This window comes from Strongylocentrotus purpuratus, unplaced genomic scaffold, assembly GCF_000002235.5.
Source record: "Strongylocentrotus purpuratus isolate Spur 01 unplaced genomic scaffold, Spur_5.0 spur5_scaffold_20, whole genome shotgun sequence".
NCBI classification, from domain to species: Eukaryota; Metazoa; Echinodermata; class Echinoidea; order Camarodonta; family Strongylocentrotidae; genus Strongylocentrotus; species Strongylocentrotus purpuratus.
This window is the reverse complement of record NW_022145606.1, coordinates 12,729,797-12,751,706: the sequence shown is the minus strand read 5'-3', so window position 1 is coordinate 12,751,706 and position 21,910 is coordinate 12,729,797. Positions and strand designations below refer to the sequence as shown.

At 36.5% G+C, this 21,910-nt stretch overlaps 1 protein-coding gene across 1 annotated transcript in view; it reads right to left on the bottom strand.

Moving 5' to 3' along the window:
* The window catches only part of LOC588639 (zinc transporter ZIP8), a 37,651-nt gene extending 16,399 nt beyond the window's left edge, over nt 1-21,252 (bottom strand). The window contains exons 1-2 of the mRNA XM_030992774.1: nt 20,905-21,252; nt 75-365 (exon numbers count right to left, since the gene is read on the bottom strand). Of these exons, the coding sequence (XP_030848634.1) occupies nt 75-365; nt 20,905-21,204 (591 nt within the window). The 5' untranslated portion in view covers nt 21,205-21,252. The remainder of the gene's footprint in view (nt 1-74; nt 366-20,904) is intronic.
* Between the last annotated feature and the right edge of the window lie 658 nt (nt 21,253-21,910).

The following is a 21,910-nucleotide window of genomic DNA, read 5'->3' as shown; positions in this document are numbered from 1 at the left end:
TAACGTTATATCACAAAGTCCACCAGTCAATATCTGTATTATAAGAACCTATGCCAACATTAAATGTCCCTCACCTTCGCGTTCGTTGACTCGGCATAGCTGTCATGGATCGATTCCAAGATTACTTCCAGGTCATTCTCAGTCAAGGTCAAGTTAGACGAATCAGGTGCCGCCATCTTGAGTGACGCCATCACCACACTTTCAGTGAGATCTGTGCCGCCACGACCGGCCTGGCATACCGCCACCATCTCGTAGGCTCCGAAGAGGAATAAGGGACTAGCACGGAGAAACGCGGCGTCATCGAGTCCGTCGGCAACGTCGATATCGAGGCTGGAAAAGACGTCAGATGTGAAGTCATGTTGGCACTAGAACAGACGGAGGAGATAGAGAGCGAGGATGTAGTTTAGACCTTCTAAAGATTAACTCAGGGCAATTAATCTCGTGTTTTATTGCCTTTAAATTATCAGCGTTATTTCACCTCTTGGGTGCCACAAGACGTCTTTAGGTGTACCGTAAGAGAAATGAACTAAAGATCTTTTTTCTTAATCCATTACAGAAATAACACTCTAAAGACAACTAAGTGTCCCTTTTTTTCTCGCTCCTTCGCAATTTCATTTAGAAACGATGTGATTTCAGGCAATAAAGTGCTAAATACCCAAATTAGAAGTCAACGAAGTTCCAGAATGTCTTTCGCATACATAACATCATTACTTATCTAGTGTATTATGTTTACAAAATAGCAGTTAACTATACATGAAATGTCATTGTTTGTTTTGGCTCGCTCCGCTCAATCTCAAAGTTTAGGGGCAATATGAGTCCGTTCGTGTGTTCATGGCACTTGACGTGTACCAGCGTGATTAAACATAGAGACTTATAGATTTGCACAACGGAGAACGTAGACTCACCTTTAAAGGCAATGTGACGTCCTTTTAAGGCACTGGCAGTGACGTCACATTGCCTTAAAAGTACAGTCCACGTTCTTCGTCGTGTAAGTCTAAAAGTCCCTAATGAAACTCCTATAATGACTTGGGGTTAGGGTGACGCGAAATCATTTATATCTCTAAAGGATGCCGCGACAGGAAAAGGGTTGGAAAGTCGCTGTCCTAAATAATTCTTGTTTGGAGCACGTCATTGTGACATCAGCACATTTCAAAATGATGCACTAGGTTATTGAAACTACCTAAAGTTGGTTAAACCCCCCAAAAAGCAATATATTTACGAAACAAATTGAAAGGAATGACAGGTTTTGTACTTGTCCTATTGTTGTCTTCCCGCCAGAAAGGGAATGAGAAATCCTCTGTAAACACACAACGACCCTCGCACGAGCGCACACCCGAGCCAATAGCACGCAACCCATCTTCCCAAGCACGCTCTTCACCGCATGTATTCATACAATGATTTGCACGAGTGAATCGGTATTATGAAATGCAACACAAATACATCAATACTTTGTAATATATAGACCAAAAACAAAACCGCAATGAAAATTTGACAGTAATATACATCAATGACAGCAATGGTCGGTATTTCTCTTCGCGTATGTTTAAGGCGAGGCGTCAAAAATAAATATACCAGCCAGCGGCAGCTAACTGCACTTGTGCGTCCTGGCTGCATTTTTTTAATTAGCTCAGCCGGCTACCGCTGGCGGTAGGACCCTCAATTAACTCATGATGTCATCATAATGGTCTCCGAACAAAAGCATGCGCCGGCTGCCGCCTTTCGAATGGAAATCAAGCCTCAGATCCCAGCCTGGCGCAAGCCGGCTGGGCTAATAAGTGAAAAATAATTGCCCCAGCCAGGCTTCGGGCGTAATTGCAGCCTCGATGCGCCAATACGTGAGGCGGCAGCCTGCTGGTATCGATATTTTTGACGCCTCGCCTAAAGAGACACACACAAAATATTTAAAGGATTCTTGTTTTATTACGATGTCAGCGTACAGGTGTCCTGTCTAGCGGCGGTTATGTCACCGGACCTTATGGTGGTTCAGGGTTTCGAGTCCTTCGAGTCCGGTGGTGATGAAAATGAACATTCACCTGCTATTAGGCCTATGCAAAAAAGTTGTTGTTTTGCCCTTTGTTACCGACCCAATTTTTTGAAATCTACGGTCGGCTTTTTTAGCAATTTTTTTTAAAAGCGTATTTTAGAGAGAAAAAAAATTCTATTAAAGCATTCAAAACTGAGAAATATCAGCCCAAAGAGGTAGTCAAAGAAAAAAAAAAGATTTCCGACCGACCGACCCATGTTTTGGCACCTAAAGGGCAATACAACATCTTTTGTATAGGCCTTATCCTTTTAGTCCTAAAATTTCCATAACGCAAATTGCATAAGTAATTGGCGCTCTCCTGGGGTTAAAGAGATTTGTCAACTGCTATGTTTAAGTACTTTGAATAAATTAGTTACGATTGTTCCCCTGTTATACATTTTTCACCAAATATAATTTCTATCTTTCCAGCTATGATTTGTGCTCATTGAAAAGTAAAAGTTTGCTTATTGATTTGAAAAGTCTTTCCATTTTAAATAAAGCTTCGTGCATGATACATGTACAACTTTACCTCATACGCCACATTTTCAAGGAAATGGCTGCGCACATGTCATGCTAAAAGGCATCAAATCGTGCTAAGAATAACTTTACTTTATTATCTTTTGTAGACTTTCATAAAGAATATTATACATCAAAGAACAGGAGTACATCCCATTTTTCAGAATACACGTATTCTTTAGGGTAAGGTTTCCTTTAATATACTTATGGGGCGTTGCAAGAAAGGTGCAATCAATTGCAAATCCCCCAAATCAAGCGTAAGTCTTACGATTTATTGCAAATTTGCAATTGATCGCCACTCAGTTTTCTTGCAACGCCCCATTAGTAAGAGAGAGAGAGAGGGGGGGGGGGGGGGGGGGGGGGAGGGGGAGGGGGTGGTAAAAGCTAGATCTAGTTATTAAACTTAATTTAATTGTTAAAGCTTTAATCCTGAAAAAATCCTAGGAAATTAAGGACACTATTGAAGCGTTGCAAGAAAGTTGAGTTGCAATTGATTGCAAATATCAGATGCCAATTTTGCAACTTACAATCAATCGCAACTTTATTGCAACGCCCAATTAGACATCAATTTTTTTGAATTGCTTTAGCGCCTTATCAGGGCGGCTCAGCTACAAACGTTTTGACTGATATGATGCTGTGTATCGCGGTAGAGTGTTATTTGCATTATAGCTGCGGCATAATTACGAAGGGGCAAATGATTATTCAATCAAAAAACATGATCAGTTTAAAAAAAAAGGGTTTTGTATTCATGTCCCTTTCGCCAACAGTTTGACCAATAGCAGTTCATAGAAAATATGAAATCAAGTGTTGTGAGCATGAGTTGGCCTAGACTTACCGCAGAGAACTTTCTTGATGTAATTAATTTCTAAATAGACCGGTTTCTGAACATATTCAAATTTATAGATGGTTCTCTCTTTGGGAACTAGTAACGAGGTTTTCATTAATATGTTATTAATGAATGAACTACAATACTTGGAATCCAGATTACATGCATTACTTTTTGCCATGTCGGGCAATCCTAGGACGAGAACAACCTTTTTTTAAACAGTATGTATACACTTGTAATAATAGCAAACCAGTCAAATAAAGTAAATGATTGTAATTGATTTGTAATATTTTGTTGGGAACAGAAATAAAATAGAAAAAAAAAATAAGTGAATCGAAAAGAAATGCATATAGCAGTAGAAGAAAAATACAAAACCTAACAAATGGAAAGGAAAAAGTTAATATTATTATTTGCTTCTGCCTTTTGGGGTCTAGCCTTGCGGAAGAGCATCGAGGGGGGGGGGGGGGGGGGGGCGTAAATACACAAAAACTCAGCAACCATGACAAGAGGGACATATTTTCCAGAGGTTTTAAAAGGGCAATGGCGGTTGTGCCCTTTTAAATCCGGCTATGTGTTGCGGGCCACATTCTCAATTGTTGATCTTCAATCTCAAAATCAATACAAAAAGGGAACTTGCCATAAAATAATTGAAAAAAAGTTAGATGCATGTACTTCCTCATAGTGATACAATACATCCGTATCATGATTTATTATCTGTTTGTTTTCACCACGTTTTGTGTGCGTGCTGTGCGTGGGAACAATATTGCGATTTAACATGTAGTTTGAATAATTCTTTCATGCGCATGGGCTTAGTTCATGCATTGCTAAAAATGTCCGTAGATATTGGATTAACTTTATTTAGTTTGTATCCCATGATGCACTACGCTTGAATGCTCGCACTCTAAATAAAGGCGTGGTTTTATGACTTGCTGGGTCTATATTCTAGAACGCGCAATTGCGGGTGTTCTCATCGCATTGTGTGTTAGCTAGTGAGATTTTCTTCGTTTGATTTTCGTTCTTTTTCTCTTTATTTTCTGCTTTCATACAATTAAACATATTAAAAAGGTTGGGTTTCCCTTAATCAAATGAACACAGATGTTGTCTGGAGAGAAAACTCAATAGTCCTTGTATACAAAATAAAATCAAAGATCTACGTATGAAGGGTAAGTATTGGTATAGCGATTTTTAATTATATTATAGAGACTGATATCATCAAATTTTATTTGAAAAGAGGAAATTTTATAATTCAATGTTGATGACTTCGGTATGTAGGAAAAGTAAGAAAACAAAAAAGAAGAAAAAGAAAAAAAGAAAGTAAGAAGTATAGAATGAAAAAAAATAATGAACAGAAGATAGACAAAGGAGAGGGAAAAGAATAAGATGGAGGAGAAGGAGAAGTAGGAGGAGAAGGAGGAGAAGGAGAAGTAGGAGAAGAAGATTAAGCAGAGGAAGGATAGTTTAAGAGAGTCACAATGTCTTAATATTCAAGCTCGTCAATTTCTCCCCCCCCCCGAACCGTCTCTCTCTCTCTCTCTCTCTCTCTCTTTTGCTGTTTCTCTCAGCTTGACTATTGCGATGTAGTTCGGTCAAATAATGTTCTCGAGCACTCTGATATCTTGTAGAAATAAATGATGAAATTACATAAAAAGTAGGGAAAAATTCGTCTGGGGACTCACTCTAGTACTTTTAGGCCTATTCTCTACCTTTAAACAGAAATCCAACCTTTGCAATAGATCAAGTTGTATAAAAGGAGAAACTCAAAGGAAACAACAAGGTGGAAGTTTGAAATAAATCCAACCTATTACAAGAAAGTTACGAATGTGTTTGAAAATATGAGAGCACCTCATCTACGCGAATCTCAAATTCGCAATTTATTAGTTCACTTGATTCCGACGTATAGTGCCGGACAACTTTCACATATTTTCCAACAGAAAAGAAAATGACTAAAAAGTAGGTTTTTTCAAAATGTATCACTCAGGATGGCCATTTCTATGTTGGAGACCTTTAATAACATATTTCGAGTACTGGCCCTGAGGAGAAAACTTTTAGGAGATAAACGAACATTTATAACATTTTTCGTACACGACAAATAGGAGAGTTGTTCGACCCAACTGACCAATTCGCCTAGTCGAGATTCGCATATAGATAGTGATCTCTAATTTCAGAAGATAATAATGTTCTCATTATTTGTCCGAATTATTTCAAAATTTCGCCATTATGTTTCTTTTATTTATTTACTTTCATACAAAATGAACTAAAAAGATGGATTGCCCTTTTAATGGGAATAATTATCTCTTTTCTTTTTTACTGAAGCCTTTAAATGCGTCAATAATATTTGTCTCATTAGCTGTGTGAACGATTTGTAATTATAGGAAGGAGGTAAATGTTCTATTGCGACGCCAGAAGAAGCCAAGGCTTTTAGGTCAATACCAGTGATAAGCGGTCATTTCAGTACACACTTTTTGTGCAACAGTATAAAACAATTAATCTTAGACTCAAATCAATGACAGGCAATGTTATGTAACTCTTTCTTGGCCTTATTTTAAAACTAGATCAAGGTGTCCCTGAGAATTAGATCCATCGGGATTTCACTTGTATACATACATGTACAGCCTGTTTTATGTTAGTATTCATCGTATTGTATCATACACTGCAAAAACGAGGGTGTTAAATTTCTAACACCAGCGCGGAATAGAAAAAAACAACACCCTTGGTGTTAATTTCACGTCCGTTCACGTCCGTTCAACACCAACAGAGTGTCGAAATATTTAATTACAGGTTGATGTTCCGAGTCTTGGTGTTATGCTGTTTAACTTGCGCATGCGCTTAAGTTAGTGGATTCGAGCAAAATCATCGGACGACAGTTGTCATATGATATGACGTCCTATCGTGCATGCGCATGCGCGAGCTAGCTGTCAAGAATCTCTTCGGGATATCGTGGTTATGGAATTTTTTGTCAAGGTCTGAATATCCTATTTCATCAGCGCAATCATACTGTTAAGTGTGAACATTTGTTCTGCAGCCAGAAAATTAGAAAATTGTTACCACTAACTCCAACAGACATCGCAGGATTCTTTGAATTGAGTGTTAAATCATTGGTATTGATTTAAAAAAAAAAATCAGGATTAAATTCTACACACCACTGGTGTTAAAACCAAAACTAGAATTGAACTTTAATACCAAGTTGAAATAATGGTGTAAGATTTTAACAACAAAGGCGGAATTTCTTCAACACCAAGAGTGGAATTGAATTGTTTAATTCCAAACCATTGTGTTAAATAACACCAGCTGGTGTTTTCCGATATAGATACCGGGATTTTGTTAAAATTGACACCCTTGTTTTTGCAGTATAGGTTCATGTAGTGTTTTACCTTCATTTTAGTGTCCATAAGTTAGTTTCTTTCTTTTGTCAATGTTCTCTATTTCTCTATTTCCTCATATCGATATTTCTTTCTTTCATTTGTTCTCTATCCTTCAATCTCTTTACTTCGATTTGTTCTCTCTATCTGTCTTTCTTTGATTTAACTACATTCTTTTACATTCACCTTTCCTTCAATCCTATTCATTTTTATCTCCATGAATATCCCACCCTCTAACTATCTGTCTGTCTATATCTCTCCCCATTTCACTTTCATTCGAATATAACTCACCAGAATATTGATGTGCATTGATTTAATTGTTAAATATTTGTTTCGTCTTGCTGAACTTTAAGATTATCTGTTATGTATATTTTGTATTTTTCTTTTACAGCAGTTGATTGACTGACGAGAAACCCCGTTTTCGTAAACTGAAATAAAAATTGAGAACGTGAATAATGAGTAAAAAACCTAATGACTATGAAAACTAAATTGTTTTTGTTTTACCTTAGAACAGTTATCTACCCGTTGCTCACAATCGATTCGTCCGAAAACTATTTCGACCAAACTAACTACTTGATCAAACGTTACATTTTGTTCCGGGTTGTTCAAAAAATCGAATTCCTCTCTAATGCCTGCCAGCTCAACCTCCAAAAGATAATTTCCAATTTCCACGTAGTCGTCATCATTGTCGTGATCGTGTATTTCCCTCGATTCCCTGGTCAAGCTCGCGACCGAGATCGCAAGAAAGTTTGTCAGGATGGCGAAAAAGAGAATTCCGGTGCACACGGCACGTAGGTACGCCATTTTGAATGAAGAACTTTTCCTGTACTGTACGCCTATGGGTGTGTTACATGCAACTGTTTCGTGTGGTACTGTGTGCAAATTGCCTATAGGTGCCGTGTGCAGGCAGCGTGAAGACGACCCAAGACATATCTATAATACATGTCAATAAAGCATACTGCAAACAGTCTTTTATTGACTAAGTCTGTATCAATCATACTGTGTTGATTTTTCCGAACGTCAAGCCACGCCCACCGATACATTAATTTCAATTTTTTTTTGATCCATTTTGAAATGAACGTCAATCTTGTGAAAAAAAAATATATCAGACTGCTAAGTATTGTCATGAAGAAATAACATTTTAAAGACAATTAAGTGCCTATTTTTTTCATTATTTGGCATTATTTGGTGTCACACAGAAAAATCCCTTAAAAATTCCCTTGAAAAATCTTCGTGCTTCGTTAGAGATTTTCAATGGGATAATGATGACAGGCGACATTTAAGAGGATAAAAAAAGATTTTGGGGCTCTGTGTGACACCGCCTTTAGAAAATGCATGTTTTCGGGCAAATAAAGTGCTGAGTACCCAATTTAGAGGTCGATGAGGTTCCAGAATGTCTTCCGTATACATAACATCATATTTATCTAGTGTATTATGTTTACAAAATAGCAGTTTACTATATAAGAAATGTCATTGTTTGTTTTGGCTCGCTCCGCTCAATCTCAAAGTTTAGGGCAATATGAGTCCGTGTGTACAGGCACTTGACGTGTACCAGCGTGATTAAAAATAGGGACTTATAGATTTGCACGACGGAGAAAGTGACTGCCCTTTTAAGGCAATGTGACGTCCTTTTAAGGCACTGGCAGTAACGTCACATTGCCTTAAAAGTACAGTCCACGTTCTCCGTCGTGTAAGTCTAAAAGTCCCTAATGAAACTCCTCTAATGACTTGGGATTAGGGTGACGCGAAATCATTTATATCTCTAAAGGATGCCGCGACAAGAAAAGGGTTGGAAAGTCGCTGTCGATATCGATTTGAAAAGTCTTTTCATTTAAAGCTTGGTGCTTGGTGCATGATACATGTACCACTTTACCTTATACGTCACATTTAGCTGCACCCATGCCGTTGTAAAAGGCATCAAATCGTGCTAAGAATAACTTCACTATATTATCTCTTGCACACTTTTATAAAGAATATTGTACATCAAAGGAGAGGAATACATCCCATTTTTCAGAATACCTACACGTATTCTCTAGGGTAAAGTTTCCTTTAATATACTTATGGGGCGTTGCAAGAAAGGTGCAATCAATGGCAAATCCCCAAAATCAAGCGTAAGTCTTACGATTTATTGCAAATTTGCAATTGGTCGCCACTCAGTTTTCTTGCAACGCCCCGTTAGTAAGAGAGAGAGAGAGAAAGAGAGGGGGGGGGGGGGGAGTAAAGCTAGATCTTTTGAACTGAATTTAATTGTTAAAGGTTTAATCCTGAAAAAAATCCTAGGAAATTAAGGACACTATTGAGGCGTTGCAAGAAAGTTGAGTTGCAATTGATTGCAAATATCAGATGCCAATTTTGCAACTTACAATCAATCGCAACTTTATTGCAACGCCCTTTTAGACATCAATTTTTTGTATTGCTTTAATAAGCGCCTTATCAAGGCGGCTCAGCTACAAACGTTTCGACTGATATGATGCTGTGTATCGCGGTAGAGTGTTATTTGCATAGTAGCTGCGGTATATAAAGGGGCAAATTATTATTCAATAAAAAAACTAAAGGTTGTGATAACAAAATAGTTGTTTACATATTAAGTATCGATTTGTTAAGAATAAACAAACATGATCAGTTTAAAAAAAAAAAGTTTTGTATTCATTTTCCTTTCACCAAGAATTTGGCCAAGAGCAGTTCATAGAAAATATGAAATCAAGTGTTGTGAGCATGAGTTGGCCTATACTAACAGTAACAGTTTCTTGATGTATTTAATTTCTAAATAGACCGGTTTCTGAACATAATATAATTCATAGATGTTTCTCTTTTGGGGACCTAGTAACGAGGTATCCATTAAATATGTTATTGATGAATGAACTAGAATACTTGGAATCCAGTTTACATGCACTACTTGTTGCCATGTCGGGCAATCCTAGGACGAGAACAACCTTTTTTTAAACAGTATGTATACAATTGTAATAATAGTAAACCAGTCAAATAAAGTAAATGATTATAATTGATTTGTAATATTTTGTTGGAAACAGAAATAAAATAGAAAAAAAAATAATAAGTGAATCGAAAAGAAATGCATATAGCAGTAGAAGAAAAATACAAAACCTAACAAATGGAAAGGAAAAATTTAATATTATTATTTGCTTCTGCATTTTGGGGTCTAGCCTTGCGGAAGAGCATCGGGGGGGGGGGGGCGTAAATACACAAAAACTCAGCCACTATGAAAAAAGGGGCATATTTGCTAGGGGTTTTAAAAGGGCAATGGCGGTTGTGCCCTTTTAAATCCGACTATGTGTGGCGGGCCACATTCTCAATTGTTGATCTTCAATCTCAAAATCAATACACAAAGGGAACTTGCGAGAAAATTATTGAAAAAAAAAGTTAGATGCATGTACTTCTTCATAGTGATACAATACATCCGTATCATGATTTATTATCTGTTTGTTTTCACCACGTTTTGTGTGCGTGCTGTGCGTGGGAACAATATTGCGATTTAACATGTAGTTTGAATAATTCTTTCATGCGCATGGGCTTAGTTCATGCACCACTAAAAATGTCCGTAGATATTGGATTAACTTTATTTATTTTGTATCCCATGATGCACTACGCTTGAATGCTCGCACTCTAAATAAAGGCGTGGTCTTATGACTTGCTGGGTCTATATTCCAGAACGCGCAATTGCACGTGTTATCATCTTATACTTTATTGAGATTTTCTTCGTCGGATGTGTGTGAGATTTTGAAATGTATAACAGAGACGGTGATATATTATCACATTATATTGAAAAAGGTGGACTTTTTAAATTCAATGTTAAATGATGGCTTCGGTAAATAGGATGAGCTTATCTCACTTTTCTAAATTTACATTTTCTTTCATCTTTCCCTCTATCCAATGAATATATTATTATTAATATTATTGTTGCTGTTATAGTTATCATTAGAATCAGTCGCGTTCAGGGGGTTTAAACATTTTAAAATCGGGCCGAAAATTTCGCATCGACTCAGCCAGCCGCTGAATAAGCGGGAGTGGGGGGGGGGGGGGGGAGGGGGGGGGGGGGGTAAGGGGACACATTTTTTTTTTTTGGTCTAAAAAAAAAAATCGCAAAAAAAAACCCCCAATGGGGGGGAGGTGGTTTTAGGGGGGTTTATACACATAAAAATACCAAAGGGGGGGGGGGAGTTAACCCCCCCCCAAAAAAAAAAACACCCCGCCTGCGTACGCGCCTGATTAGTATTATCATTATTAAGTTAGGATATAAGAGCGAGCAAGTTGAGCAACACTCGAAGAGGTCGCGGTGTGGATAGGTAGAGGAAGATGAAAAACCCAGCAACCATGACAAGAGGGCCATATTTTCCAAAGGTTTTAAAAGGGCAATGGCGGTTGTGCCCTTTTAAATCCGGCTATGTGTTGCGGGCCACATTCTCAATTGTTGATCTTCAATCTCAAAATCAATACAAAAAGGGGACTTGCCATAAAATAATTGAAAAAAAGTTAGATGCATGTACTTCCTCATAGTGATACAATACATCCGTATCATGATTTATTATCTGTTTGTTTTCACCACGTTTTCTGTGCGTGCTGTGCGTGGGCTTACTTTACATAGTTCTGTCATGCGCATGGGCTTAGTTCACGCACCACTAAAAATGTCCGTAGATATTGGATTAACTTTATTTATTTTATATCCCATGATGCACTACGCTGGAATGCTCGCACTCTAAATAAAGGCGTGGTTTTATGACTTGCTGGGTCTATATTCCAGAACGCGCAATTGCAGGTGTTATCATCTTATACTCTATTGAGATTTTCTTCGTCGGATGTGTGTGAGATTTTGAATTGTATAACAGAGACGGTGATATATTATCACATTATATTGAAAAAGGTGGACTTTTTAAATTCAATGTTAAATGATGGCTTCGGTAAATAGGATGAGCTTATCTCACTTTTCTAAATTTACATTTTCTTTCATCTTTCCCTCTATCCAATGAATATATTATTATTATTATTATTATTATTATTATTGTTACTGTTATAGTTATCATTAGTATTATCATTATCAAGTTAGAATATAAGAGCGAGCAAGTTGAGCAACACTCGAAGAGGTCGCGGTGTGGATAGGTAGAGGAAGATGAAGAAGAAGATGAAGAAGGAGAAGAAGAAGAAAACAAAAAGAAGAAGTTACAAAAGAAGAAGTTAAAAAAGAAACCGAAGTAGAGAGAAAAGAATTAAGCAGAGGAAGGACAGTTGAGGAGAGCCACAATGTCAAAACATTCAAGCAGGTCGACTTCTGTATTTCTCCTCCTTCCAACCATCTTTCTTTTTTTCTTTCTCTCAGATTGACTATTGCGATGCAGTTCGGTCAAATAATGTTCTCGAGCACTCTGAGATCTTGTAATTCAAGGGAAACAACAAGGTGGAAGTTTGATATAAATCGGACCTATTAGAAGAAATTTATGAATGTGTTTGACAAATATATCTACGGGAATCTCAAATTTCCAATTTATTGGTTCACTTGATTCTGACGTATAGTGCTGGACAACTTTCACATTACTCCCGACAGAAAAAAGAAGAAGAATAAAATGTCAGTTTTTTCAAAATGAATTACTAATGATGGCCATTTCCTTTAGAGAACCTTTACTTATATATATAACATATTTCGAGTAATGGCCCTAAGGAGAAAGCTTTGAGGAAACAAACATAAATTAATTAGAAACATTGTATCCAAGAACGATCCTCAACATTTCGCCATTCTGTATCTCTTATTTATTTACTTTCATACAAACTGAACACAAAATATGGATTGCCTGTTTATTGGGAATATCTCCTCTTCTTTTTTTTACTGAAGCCTTTATCCCCGATATCGCGAACCTCAATGGAGACGGACGTGTTGCTGTAACTCTCTTGCTTTTTGGCCACCGCCCTACCCTTTTTCCCGGTTTTCTGACTTTTATATCCATATTTTCGTCTAATTTCATCTGCAGTGACGTTACTCAGTGGTATTACCTATAATAAACACGGATTCTGCAGTTGTTTTTTGGCGTCATTACGTTGATTTGTTCGTTGTCTAACGACCGAGTAGGCAGCATGGCAAACCACACGACAAGGCAAACCAAGGATCGGACCACTGCCGCCCATCACGCCCAACCCGCTCTCTCCGATGCCGGCCAACACGTGGCAGACACTAGCGAAGAAGAACCCCCGGAACTCACTTTATCGGACATTCACCAGAGTATTACCAGCTCTTCAGCTATCCTAAATGCTAAGCTCGATTCACTTACGCGAGAGTTTTCAGTTATCACAACCAAACTCACAGATTTAGAGAATTCTGTAACAATGAATTCTGACAAGTTAGTCGAAATAGAGCAGAAAAAGCTTCCCGACAAAGATGGCCGACGAAATCTCTAAGCTCCAAGACAAGCTGACGCTTATGGAAATTTATGGTCGTCGCACAAATCTCCTCTTTTATGGAGTGATGGAACCTCAAAATGAAGTCGTCATGCATACGCTCCGCGATACGTCCATCTACCTTGGCATCCATGCCGACAACGCCGCAAACATCGCCATAGTGAATGCCCATCGCCTTCCCCGTCGCGACAACAGAGCACCGAATCAGGCCAGCGGACCACCGGCCCCACGCGCCATCATCGCCAAGTTTGTCTATATGGAAGATAGAAATAAAGTCCTTGCCGCATTTGATGAGCAACGCCGGCCACGGGATTCCGGTGCAGCCGGGCCTGGGCCAGACCGACAAGCCCGAAGGATCACAGTCCGTACCGATCTTCCACCCGCCCTCAAAGCCAGAAGAAGTATTCTCGCCAACATTGCCTACACCCTACGAAAAGAGAAAAATGTGTCAACAAAAATATCTGTGAGTGGAACCAAAGTGTTACTTCATTGGAAAGAAAAGGGAAGGGCAAATTGGAATCTCCACAGAGACTAGAACTTGTTGTTCAAGAAGGATCGATATGGCTAGACCTCTTAAGCTCTCTGGTAAGCGTCTACATGTACAACTAGCTTTTAATTTACTAAAAGTAAAACTGATCTCTTGCCTTTAAGTTCCTTTTATTTCCATAAGTATTAGGCCTACTTTTTTCAGTAAATGTACCTCTCACCATTTACTACAGCTAGTTATGTTATTTATATGATATCAAACTTAGATATCTCAAAAAATACGACTCTAAAACTGTTTGAGCTTTCAAAAGTTACGGGAAAAATTGGTCTCAAAATAAATACCCTTGCAACGACTGAATTTCTTTAATAATATGAAAAACAACAATTTCATACCAAAACAAGTTATGTTATTTATATGATATCAAACTTAGATATCTCAAAGCCCAAGATGCGGCTTATAATTTCATGTTGAAGTCTTGATTACGCTTAAACTGCCACATGCACTGTTCTAAATCCTAACTGACAATTAGTTGCAACTTGCGGTAGCCTAGCTCATTAGAGTTATTCTACCTTTAAAGTGGCGCTACCACTACTGTACATACTTGTAAAAATGACAACATATATCTAACCTTTTGATAAATCGATGCTTTTTTTTAAAATAAATCAACAAACAAACAATTTTTTCTTTCAGTAAATATATCTCTAAACATTTAGATGGTAGATTATTATTGATTGGCAGGTAATATATTGCACAGGAAATACTTGAGGTGAAATTTACACTTGCAGAATTTTGTGTAACATACCAGTTTGGTGATATGTACCATAGTAGAATGCAGAAATTATTATTCTAAGTTAATTGGTATCAAATTTAGATATCTCGAAGCCCAAGATGTGGCTTAAAATTTTGTTCACGTTTAAACTGCCACATGCATTATTATCTCAACAACTTTACAACTTGCAGTAGCATATTTGAGTTATTCTACCGTTACTACCACAACCTTATACAAATGACAATGTCTAACCTTTGAACTTAAATGGATGCTTATTTATGTGAATCAACAAACAAGCAGTTCTTACCCTCAGTAAAACATTTACTAAATTTCATGTTATTACAATGTTCAACGATATCAAACTTAGATATCTCGAGGTGAAATTTACACTTGCAGAATTTTGTGTAACATACCAGTTTGGTGATATGTACCATAGTAGAATGCAGAAATTATTATTCTAAGTTAATTGGTATCAAATTTAGATATCTCAAAGCCCAAGATGTGGCTTAAAATTTTGTTCACGTTTATTTGCCACATGCATTATTATCTCAACAACTTTACAACTTGCAGTAGCATATTTGAGTTATTCTACCGTTACTACCACAACCTTTAAATAAATCAACAAACAAACAAATTTTTCTTTCAGTAAATATATCTCTAAACATTTAGATGGTAGATTATTATTGATTGGCAGGTAGTATATTGCACAGGAAATACTTGAGGTGAAATTTACACTTGCGGATTTTGTGTAACATACCAGTTTGGTGATATGTACCATAGTATAATGCAGAAATTATTATTCTAAGTTAATTGGTATCAAAATTAGATATCTCGAAGCCCAAGATGTGGCTTAAAATTTTGTTCACGTTTAAACTGCCACATGCATTATTATCTCAACAACTTTACAACTTGCAGTAGCATATTTGAGTTATTCTACCGTTACTACCACAACCTTATACAAATGACAATGTCTAACCTTTGAACTTAAATGGATGCTTATTTATGTGAATCAACAAACAAGCAGTTCTTACCCTCAGTAAAACATTTACTAAATTTCATGTTATTACAATGTTCAACGATATCAAACTTAGATATCTCGAACCCCAAGTTGTGGTTAAAATTTCGTTTTGAATTCTCTGTAAAAGTATAAACACTGAACTGATTATACTGTATAACTTGATGTAGCGAAGCATATTGAGTTATTCTATCTTTTGAAGTAGTACTACATGTACCGCAACCATACGTATTGTGTATTCTAAAAAAATGGGAATAAATGTCAATAATTGAAGAAAAAAGGGGAAAAAATCCTTGTTGATTTTACTGCTTTGATTTACCCATAAAAGTCATCTGTATGACGCATAACGCATGTAAAATCCATGCCTGCGAACGGGAGGGGGTGGGGGGGGGGGCGGCCAAAATCAAATCAAGAGCTTGCATATATTTCTGCTCATCATGTTCGCAAAGTATAGGAACATTGTATCTTTTATTTTAAGTCTCTTTTTTTGTATGCCGTGGTCAAAAGCATTGATTAAGGTGTTTTGTTATTTCCTTTGTGTTTTCTTGCCATGTCATACGCATACCTGAAGTGGTGTATACAAATTGTGTTTAAATGTACCAAATTTCAAATTCTCAAATTGTTGAGGTTGATAAGTAACAATAGCTCAGCTGGTATTTTTGTTATACGAACTAGTCACTTTTATGTGCGTAGTCTTATGTACGACATTTATTCGGAGAAGCCAGATTTACTTCTGTGCTTATTCTTCTGTCATGTATTCGCCTGTCTTTTTTTCTTATTCAGTGTTCTTTACATTCAATGCCTAGAGTTAAACAAATTCCTTAACAACTACTTACTTCACCGGAATGTCTCTGTTATATATGATGAATGATGTAATTAACATGAATAACACTCAAGATGCCACAATAAATGTTAACCTTATGAATAGAGAAGAGGGTGACAACTCAGACATAGCAGCATTTCTAAATTCAACAACTCCTGAATTGCAGCTTGAAATCGATTCTAATGAGATTTTTCCTCAGCATTTGTTTACTGGTTACCTCCTAGAAAAAGAGCTTACGTCATCACCCTATTCAAATTCTAACCAACTCTTTGCCTCACATTTTAATATTAGGAGTCTTAGCAAAAATTTTGATCAGTTCCAGTTACTCATTAACGATTTAAAATGTAATCACGGAGTCATAGGTGTTTGTGAAACTTGGCTCAATGAAATGTCACATTCTTCACTATTTGATATTCATGGTTACAGACTTATAACCAGTAACAGGACAAATAAAAGGGGAGGTGGAGTTGGTTTTTATGTCACCAAAAACTTGAACTGTGAGGTGTTAGTTGAATTTAGCCATATGTCAGAAGCTATCGAAAATATCTTTATTGAAATTAAAGTTCCAAACAAGGGTAATTTAATTGTTGGAGAAGTATATAGGCCGCCGAATTCAAACCCTATTGAATTTATTGAATCACTCCACGCCCTTTTATCAGAGAAATACTTTGAAAACAAGACATGCATTATTATGGGCGACTTCAATCTCAATATTTTGAAATGTCGAGATAACCACAACTGCCGTGATTTTCTCAATTTGATGTTGTCTAAATCTTATATTCCTCTCATTAGGAAACCCACCCGTATATCCGATGTTACTTCTACACTTATAGACAATATTTTTGTAAACAATCTATCTTCCCTAGTCACTTCTGGTATAATTGAATCTGATGTTACTGACCATTTTCCCATTTATGCTCTCATATCTTCTTTCATGACAAAGAATTCTGATCGTTCGCATACTTCAAATATTCGTGTAATGTCAGAAACAAATCTCAATAGACTTAGGGAGAGATTGAGATCTGTTGATTGGTCACCTGTTTACAATCATAGTGATGTAAACATTTCGTATGAAAACTTTATTTATTTATTAACATCTAACTTAAATTCAACCATACCTCTCCAGAAATCAAGTTTTTCCAACCATAAAAAAGATTCCTAAAAGTCCTTGGATCACGAAGTGTCTCCTTAAGTCTATTAATAGAAAAAATAAACTCTTCTATAAACACAGAAAAAATCCGAATGCTCGAAATAAGGCTCAATACGTTCGTTACCGTAATGTCCTCACATCGTCTTTACGTTTACGTCTAAACAATTGTATTTCTCACGCCAGTTTGAAAAGTACAAATACGATATAAAGAGTACGTGGAGGGTGATTAACGAGGCTTTGAAAACTAAAAACGATACCGATCCCCCTAAGTATATTCTTAAAAACAATTGCAAAATCGATGATCCCTCAGCCATGGCTGAGGTATTCAATGACTTGTTAGTGAATATAGGACCGAATCTGGCCAATACTATCCCAAAGTCAGATTTAGAGTTTCAAAATTTTCTAAAAGCTCCTAACCCTCAGTCTCTTTTTTTCACACTAGTTCTAGAGATTGAAATAAAAACTATTATAACCAATCTAAATACGAAGAAGGGTTCGGGATATGATGGAATCACAAATTTCCTTCTTAAAAATATTATTGATGAAATAATTTCCCCTCTCATATTCATTTTGAATTTGTCTTTAACCACGGGCACAGTCCCACAAAATATGGAAATAGCCAGAGTCGTCCCTATTTTTTAAAAAAGGTCAAAAAGAATCCCTCAATAATTCGTCGCTGTTTTCACGAAGTGACGATAGTGAAAAAAAATTGCATTCACTTTGCGTTACGATTTTCCTCACTACCGTCACTTCGTGAAACAAGGACGAATTATCGTCCGATTTCACTCTTAACATCCATTTCTAAAATACTCGAAAGGTTGGTACACACCCGAACACTAAATTTTATTACACATAGCAAAGTTTTATGTGACTCTCAGTTTTGTTTTCGAAAGAATCACAGTACAATTCATGCTTTATTATCTTTTATAGACAAAATAGCCCACGCAATTGACAACGTTTCTCACACTATTGGGGTTTTTCTAGATTTTTCAAAAGCATTTGATACGATTAACCACGATATTTTAATTTACAAGTTACGTCACTATGGAGTTCGCGGAGTGCCTCTAGACTGGTTCATAGACTATTTAACAAATAGAAAACAGTTTGTCAGTTTGTCCGGTCATGATTCCCATTTTAAATTGGTTACCTGTGGTGTCCCTCAAGGCTCCCTACTTGGCCCGCTTTTGTTTATTTTATATATTAATGATCTCAGAAATTCCTCCCAGCTACTTTCATTCATTTGTTTTGCGGATGATACTAATTTATTCTTTACACATCGTGACCCTCGTACTCTAGTTGACACTGTTAATAAAGAACTTGTATCTGTTCAGTCCTGGATTTATGCAAACTAGTTATCACTAAATATAGGCAAAACTTAGTAATACACTAAAAATACTTCCTAATCGTGTCAATTTTAACAATACTGAACTGGAACAAGTCGACTGCACTAAATTTCTAGGACTTTATATTGATAGTGATTTATCTTGGAAATCCCACATTACTAAATTGAGCAAGGTCCTCTCAAAAAATACTGGTATACTTAATAGACTTAAACACTTTTTTCCAAATAAAATTTTATTATTAGTTTATTCTGCTATAATGACTCCATACCTCACCTATGGAATTCTCGCCTGGGGTAACGCTAGTGGAAATCTAATAAATATGCTTTTTCGCATTCAAAAACGCGCTATTAGAAATATTAATCATGTAGGATACCCTTTTCACACCAACAACCTGTTCCATGAAAACAGAATCCTAAAATTATCAGACTTATTCTATTGCAATGTTGGTATATTCATGTACAATTTATCTACTAATAACCTACCTGAAATATTTGTACAAATGTTCGGGAAAAATAGATCCCTACATGATTATCCCACACGTCAGAGCGACGCATACCACCTTCCACGTACCCGAACAGTTTTTGCCCAAAAAACGATTATGTTTACAGGACCCAGTTACTGGAATGCCCTCCCGTTAGGGTTAACTGAAAGTCCTTCCTTATATACTTTTAAACGTAAACTGAAGGAACTGCTTTTCAAAGCATATCTTGATGTCAATATATGACCTGTGCGTGCAAGCACGTTGTGTCTGGTTGTCCTGCTTTCGGAAATACGTATTTAAAAAAACACACAACAACAACAACAACAATAAAACATCTTTACTTCTATATCCGAGAGTGCGACGGCTGACACAGTGTGCTTGCTTGCTTCGTTATTCTATTCAAATGTATGTAATATACAAATGTATTCATTTTACTATTATCTGTAATGTTCGTTTACCAGCTGAGCACCCATTGTATGATAATTTAAGTACGTGTACTTTTATCTACACTGTAAGAAAGGAAGGGATAATATAAACAGCACCACCGCAAGTTAATTATTATTTCCTTTTTATTTTTGAATTATTTAGATTGGTCACTATTTACATGTATATCCGTCCTCCATTTATTACCACAATTACTTTACTGGGGTCTACAGCCTTACAAGCTTGCTTTCATGTAGGTCCCATCATATTTCTCTTAGTTAAATCACAAATTCATATTGACCACTTATTTTTGTTATTATTACGTGTAATTGAAAAAAAAAAGAAAAAAAAAATTGTACTTCATTTGAAATATACGTATGTTTATGAGAAATATGAAAATAAATGAAATGAAATGAAATGCGTCAATAATATTTTTTCCGTTAGCTTTGAGAACGATTTGTAGTAATGATAGGAAGAAGGCCAGTGCCCTATTGCGACGCCAGAAGAAGCCAAGGCTTTTCGGTCAATATCAGTCACTGTGATAAGCGGACTTTTTCAGTACACAATTTGTTTAAACAGTATGGAACAACTAATCACGGACCAAATCAATGTCAGGCAATGTTATGTTACTCTTTCCGGGCCTTATTTCGAAACTAGATGATTTAGATCAAGGTGTCCCTGAGAATAAGATTCATCGGGATTTCACTTACCATGTTTGTCTGTGTTAAGTTTTATATTGTCAGCCTGTTTTTTAAAAGTATTTATCGTATTGTATCGTAGTTTCATGTGTTTTTTTACCTTCATTTTGTTGTTTATAAGTTATTTTATTTCTTTGTTCCATGTTCTCTACTTCTCTAATTTCTCACATCGTTATTTATTTTCATTTGTTCTCTAGCCCTCAATCTCTTTGCTTCGTTTTTTGTTCTCTCTCTATCTTTCTTTGATTTAACTACATTCTTTTACATTCACCTCTCCTCCAATCGTATTCATTTTTATCTCCATGAATATCCTACCCTTTATCTATCTGTCTGTCAATATCTCTCCCCATTTAAGTTTCATTCGAATATAACTCACCAGAATATTGATGTGCCTTGATTTCATTGTTAAATATTTGTTTTGTCTTGCTGAACTTTAAGATTATCTGTTATGTATATTTTGTATTTTTCTTTTACAGCAGTTAATTGACTGACGAGAAACCCCCGTTTTCATAAAAACTGAAGAAAAAAAAAAAGAAGTGAATAATGAGTAAATAACCTAATAACTATGAAAACTAAATCGTTTTTGTTTTACCTTAGAACAGTTATCGACCCGTTGCTCACAGTCGATTCGTCCGAAAACTATTTCGACCAAACTAACAACTTGATCAAACGTAACATTCTGTTCCGGGTTGTTCAAAAAATCGAATTCCTCTCTCTTATCCGCCAGCTCAACCTCCAAAAGATAATTTCCAATTTCCACGTAGTCGTCATCATCCTCGTGTTCGTGTATTTCCCTCGAGTCCCTGGCCAAGCTCGCGACCGTGATCGCAAGAAAGTTTGTCAGGATGGCGAGCAAGAGAAATCTGGTGCACACGGTACGTAGGTACGCCATTTTGAATGAAGAACTTTTCCTGTACTGTGCGCCTATGGGTGTGTTACATGCAACTGTTACGTGTAGTACTGTGTGCAAAATGCCTATACGTGCCGTGTGCAGGCAGCGTGAAGACGACCCAAGACATATCAATAATACATGTTAATAAAGCATACTGCAAACAGTCTTTTATTGACTAAGTCTTCATCAATCCTACTGTCTTGATTTTTCCGAACGTCAAGCCACGCCCACCGATACATCAATCTCGACCTTTGGACTGTTAATTAAAGGTATTATATTGCTAAATGTGTAAGCTTGTACAAGCGCCATACATTTGTCAATTTATCCGGTCGTTTATGTAATACTCGTAGACCTTACCTGCTGCGGATCTTCAAATCTTAAAATCTCATAACTTAATGTAAATGTGTAGCTTAAAAATGGACTTTAACATTTCTCTATGAGATTATAATAATAATAAATTGTTTCTTTTATAGCGCTTTATCCAATTTACAAAACACAAAAGTCAATGATTTAAAACTCAACCAAATATTTGATAGAAAATGTAATGCAGTTAATAACAATATAAATAGATGTGTTTTGAGATGTTTCTTAAATACTTCAACTGACATACTACAGCGCTATTCACGAGGTAACCTATTCCATGTAACCGGACCACTGGAATAAAAACTTCGCTCACCTATCTTCGATTTTATTCTAGGCACATGGA